The sequence below is a fragment of the Solenopsis invicta genome, chromosome 16 (genome assembly GCF_016802725.1).
Source record: "Solenopsis invicta isolate M01_SB chromosome 16, UNIL_Sinv_3.0, whole genome shotgun sequence".
Classification (NCBI taxonomy): Eukaryota; Metazoa; Arthropoda; class Insecta; order Hymenoptera; family Formicidae; genus Solenopsis; species Solenopsis invicta.
The window spans coordinates 20,761,875-20,767,874 of record NC_052679.1 but is presented as its reverse complement, the minus strand read 5'-3'; the positions used below and the strand labels follow the sequence as shown (position 1 = coordinate 20,767,874).

General features: G+C 33.2%; 1 protein-coding gene across 1 annotated transcript; it reads right to left on the bottom strand.

Annotated features, from left to right (window-relative positions):
• Positions 1-680: 680 nt before the first annotated feature.
• LOC105194894 lies at positions 681-3,758 on the bottom strand. The gene is made up of 2 exons (XM_011160030.3): positions 3,305-3,758; positions 681-1,657 (listed from the first exon to the last, which is right to left on the bottom strand). Exons 1-2 carry the CDS (start codon positions 3,641-3,643, stop codon positions 1,334-1,336), a joined length of 663 nt encoding a protein of 220 aa, XP_011158332.1. The 5' UTR covers positions 3,644-3,758; the 3' UTR covers positions 681-1,333.
• Positions 3,759-6,000: the final 2,242 nt, after the last annotated feature.

Here is a 6,000-nt window from a genome sequence, read left to right as displayed (position 1 = left end):
CAACATTTTGTGAGTGAATGTGCATATCTACCATACAATGGTATTATCTGTTGTATGAATATTATTCGCTGATTACTTTTCTAATTTGCTATTTTTCAGTTTGATTGTATTTTCCAGAAAAAGAACAAATATGTAATATATTTCTTAAACTTAAGATAAATTGCTAAAATTGATAAATTGTCTCAAGCTTAATATTAATTGTTATTACAAATGCTAACAGTTTTTGATATAATTTCTGAGAATGACTCTTTGTTTTCATTCTTAGATAAAAACACTTTATTTATATGAATTGTTACTACCTTATTTCAACATATCATTGCGCTACTTTACAAAGCCTGAAGTAGTTATCATGTCAACAAAATAATAATGGTTTTAGTGAAATTTTATTTTTTACAAATTTTATTATCGTATAGTATTTCTCACAATATTTTTAATATTTATAAAATGTAATTTTTTTAAAGGATAATCACGATGAGTGTGACTTTTAACTTTTACTTGTAGCGACATCTACCAAGATTCTCTTACATCAGTATAACATAGGATTCATAAGGATCAGGAAGATATCGATTAATGAAAATAGACGTAAATAATTTAATAAATTATTTTTATTGCGTGATTGTATTTATAAAATTTATGAATAAGTTACTAAAAGTACAAATAAAATATATAAATATATTACATCTTTCTTGAGTTATAAATATAGCACGTGAGTTATAAATAGAGTTATAAATATAATACTGCGCGAAATAAACATTGTCTTTTTTACAAATAATGTCTTTCATAAATAATCTATGAGTGATATTTATCACTTGTCACAATGATACAACAAACATAATTGTTGTTGTGACTGATTATCACAAAATGTAACCGAGATCTTACAGGCTGATACCGGTTACAGAGTACCTTTCAGAAGGTACAATTGGCAAAGGTACTATCGATCTAAATAAATAAATAATTAATAATATATACCAAATAAATAATTTGCTACATGTAAGAATAAATACTAAGCTACATGTTCAAACGTGAGTCGCAATAATAAATAATTGTTTCAATAAATAATTTTGATAAATTATCATGGATCGTAATGCGAACTCATAGTTTTCGCGGATTTTATAATAATCGTTGCATAACTAACGATTATTGTCAATAACTTTAACATCATTTTACCGCGTCATCATGCAGTTGTTGACGCGATTTTATAGTTACAATCGCGGCAGGTGCTAAATCAATTTACATCTAATGCTTCCCAATAGTCTAATATATCCTCTTGTGTCATCTTCCGATGAAAATGATCGATTGCATACTGACGAGTCAACTAATACTTTCCTTATCTTCAATAGTTGAATACGTGCCTCCAAGCATGTAAATAGTCTCTGTATTTGAGAACTACGCCCCAGTCCCTGATGTATCTCCGTGTCTCATCGACAGGGTTTCTTTCGGTATGGCTCATGATGCTTCGTTCCACGCGTGCAGGAAGTCGTATGGAAGGCAAGGAAACAATGTTGCTTTCGATTTCGCACAACATCATCATCAAGTACGATTGAGTCCCTTTAAGAGCTTGATGAATTTGAGAGCTAGGCTCATCTTCGATCAATTCCTCGAACGCCACGGCGAATTTCTGGAGGTCCATGTGCAACTTCGGGAGATGGTTAACAATCTGTAAAAACATTTATTACGAAATTATTATTTTATTTCAATATTGAAATATTTAAATATTGCGTAAACCGCTCACCTAAATTTGCCCATTAATATTTATACTCAATTTTCTTCAAAATATTATTAAACTTGGATGTAAAGAGCGATTATAAATAGCATCAATTCTTGTTTTACGTAGTCAACGAAACTGTTAATGTCGACTGTAAATATTATCCCGTCAGAAACTATTCTATTGTATTCACATAAATATTTATAAATGTTTCGTGTAATAGTGATTTTAGTACCGTTTAAAGGATTGACTTGGACTTTTCTGAGCTCAAGTATAACAATTTCACTCATTTTTTTATCGTACAATTTAATGATTTGTTGCATCAAACTTGTGCATTTGAAAAGAACTTTTAGGAGAGAATATGTTTAGCGTAATTTAAAAATTATTTTATCTAGTGAATGTAAAATAGAAAGAAAATACACGGAAGGTGTATTTGAAAAATACATGTGATAGCAGATAGATATTACGAGTCATATTGATCGATAAACAATTTTATGATCGAGACCTAATTTCCGTTCGCGTTATCGCGATCTCAAATTAATCGTCGCGGAATGCTTAAGATCTCTCCCCCCTCCGTAAAATTCCGCCTTCCGAGAACGTGCAACTGAAACCCCAACAAAATGCAGCGCCGAGGATCAATGTTGCTGCAGTCTGGTGATCGGGGCGTGGCAGAGGGAGGGAAGGGGGCTGCGTGCTTGAACGCTGGCATCCGGGGAGTACCGCGGGTCGCGATATCAGCCTTGCGTTATCAGCGTTCTCGCATCGAGGAGGCAGACGAGCGCGATTACGCAGCCGCGCGACCCGGCGAACATGAGTGCACACGTACGGTCGCGTTGCGCGCGCACTGCACGAAAGACCGCGCTCGCTCCTGTTCGCCTGCTACTTTATAATAATTACCGTCTCATTAAAATTTGTTATTTAACGTTGCGTTAATCAATTGCAACCGGGTGGTCAGCCGGCCGGCCGGCCGCTGAAAACGCGACGGTGGCCTGCAACACTGCTCTCTCTTTTCCGCACACTTGTTATCTGCCTCTTCCCTACACACGGTAGTATCTTGCACGGATTGCTCTTTCATTTCTGCTACACGGTAATGACGGTTACGAACGATGAATATTAAAGATCGAAAAGAAACTAACGGCCTGAGATATAACATTGCGGACATTCTGAAGTTACGATGAACGAAGATCGGCTATGACGGGGTACGGTCGAAGAGAGATATTAATGTAGCTAACAACAATGTTGCAATGAGAAATATTATTGTAATATTATAGGATCTAAGAGAAAAAGAGAGAGAATTTTGATTGGAAATAAGATCTCTAAGAAACTTAGAAAAGTTTATTCATAGAGTAGTTTACCTATAGAGTGATTTTCAAAAAGATTTCTTTGATTGCAACATCTCTTTAATAAATGTAGTGATCTCTTTATTAGTAAAGTACTACAAAATAGTGGTCAATCGTTGGCGCAATTGATGTCACATATTTGTGTTAAGAGTTCTTGCTGGCTAGACTGTTTGAAATACTTAATAACGGCAAACCTAGGTCACGGTTCGAAACATGTACGATAGACATGCAACAATGTTAATTGAATGAATGCACTCACCATTTGAGTATCTTCGTTGGCCAGTTTTCTTATAAAATTCACATCCTTCTTGCCAGGCACCCAATTAGGTATGTACTGATGATCGTCGACGCCGATCCTAACTCTCTCGTACAGGTATTCGTAGTCTCGATTCAAGTAGTCATTCATCGTTAGTTGATGTTGAAGCCTAAGGTCCTCCAGAATGGTCTTTATTTCCTCTTCGAAGTTCTCGAAAGGGACGGCTTGCAAATTGGGTTCTCCACATGGTAGATGCCACATTGGTGTCGACTTGGATATACTCGGAGCCGCAAAAGCAACGGTGAAGACAGCCGAGATTAGGTAAACTCTCTCAAGGAACATGTTTGAATTTATTGTCGCTGACTTTTCACGTTTACTCTTCGCAGTTCAATGACGATCTCGTCGAATCGTGTTGTAGGAAAAATGATAATGATAAGGCACTGAACGATATTCTCGATCGACGTGAGATCGCGAACTGAGATTGTCAAACTCTCGTGCTTCCTCTTTATATATGAGATTGTGTAAACAACCGTACGCACGCATGTTCGACGCTCGTGCGGAAACGGTGGAGTTGCAGCAAAGGTTTTGTCCACGGTTTTTTATTGTATCATCGGTGGAACCCCGGGAAATCATAGACGAGCCTCTTTTATTGAAGCAGAAATTTCTTTTTTTCAACTCGTTTTCAAATCGTAATATTACCTACTTTTTGATGTGCAATAATAATCGCTGCATAACGTTCTTTTAACAATTTTTTTCTTTTAATTTATGAAAAATTTATTGCGAAGTCTATATTAGAAGTCTTTACTGTTTTTATTTAACACTTATTTTGATATAATTAGAAGTTATAAAAGATATTTTATATGAATTTTGTAATTTGTTGTTGCATACATATTAATGAATTGATTTTTATCACAGATATCTTGTCGTGTAACTATTCAAATTTATCTATGTGACGTGTTCACTTAGCAGTAATAATCTCCATTACTTCGCGAATATCGCCCACACATGTATAGATATTCCAATTTTCCTCGAACACGAACGGTACCTGCCGTCTGCCTCGAAAGTACGCGTAATTCCGTCAGAAATCTCTCGGATGCCGTATGCACTATTCAGACGCAAACACCGTTGTGTTTGTACTATGAATCAAATGGAAAAGCCGTGTCGTCAAACGAATCGCTAGATATCCGCGATCGACATCTCGTCATACTTAAAACGGTTGTATTCATTTGTAACAAAGCTAAGGATTATTATTCAAAAGATTCGCGCAGATATGTTTGGAATCGGAAAGAACGAAGGTGGAAAATATTTATAACAAGAAGCATCGACTTCTTTGAATATCCAATACATCTGCTATTTCGAGATACGGTATATAATTTCCAAAAATTTAGTGCATGTAATAAAATTAATATTTTTTAAAAATAATTATATATGATAGAAAATTAATTCATGATTATTATATATATAACATTTTTCTTATTTGATAATTATACGTTGCAAATTTTTAATATAATACATAAAATGTACAAAAATTTTATGAGACAATTTTATTTGTATGAACAAGTCTCTGTATTTTTTACCATGACAAATTATTGAACTGTGCTATAAAAAAAAAAAAAAAGAATTTTTACACATTTTTACTGCATGCATGCAAACGATGTCTAATTCCGATCATTCCGATGGTCCGTAAAGAATTTTGACGTCAGGAAGTCAATTCTTTTTCGTTGGAATATGGAGAAGAGGATGCCGATAAAAACTTCTGAATGAAGTAGACGTAATGAATGTACGTCGATGCGTACGCGTTTGTTATATCGCGTAAGGAATATGCCATAAAAGGCGACACTATAATTAGGATCTCAAGAATTCACCGAACTAAGATTAGAAGTCTTCTCACGCCCGCGATTAAGTTGCGACGCGTCATGACGTGTTATTTCGCGATTGTATATCATGAACGAAGGAAAATAAATAACGGTTCAAACACAGAAGCATATCATATATACGCATTGGCGCGATTCTGCCCAAGTTTGTTGGAATAATTTCAACACGCTCGAATGTACTGAGATAGTTAACATTTAATACATTTTTTTAAACCTTTACTAGAGATGTTTATGTCCGTCGTTATTTTTCATCATTTTTACAAATAAAAAATTGTTAAGTAATTTTTATATATATTTTAACATTCTTTTTAGAAAATATTTGTATGGCTATTTATTGTAAAAAAAATTGTACATAAACGTTATAACTAATTATAACCGACAAGGTGAAGTAAATGCACATTTTCATGTAAAACTCTAACAACTTTAATAACAAAAATAACTTAAAGAAGAATATTTTTACATCTTAAAGTTAACATTTCAAACTACAAGAAAACAAATTTCAAGTTCAAAAATTAATTGTTTAAAAAGTTAACCTATTTAGTAATCTGAGAATGACATTTTTTAATGCGCATAAATGATTATAGATTAAAGATATATATTATATATTACATTTGAAACATTGCATTTTTTTATTAACATTGTAAAACCTTACAACTAATTACAAAAACAATTAATTAGAAGAAATATTTTTCAAAAAAAGATAAATTAAAAATCAATTTTATACAAAATATATATAAAAAGTTTTAAAAGTTAAAATAAATTTTAAAATTTTAATATTTTTAATAGTTTGCGAAATTTTTGTGATATAAACAAGAATAAGTTGAA

Coding starts and splice junctions, on each gene's coding strand:
- LOC105194894 (XM_011160030.3), bottom strand. CDS start 3,643: ATGTTCCTTGAGAGAGTTTACCTAATCTCGGCTGTCTTCACCGTTGCT. Junction 1,658..3,304: donor CCAACGAAGATACTCAAATG/GTGAGTGCATTC, acceptor ATGTTTTTACAG/ATTGTTAACCATCTCCCGAA.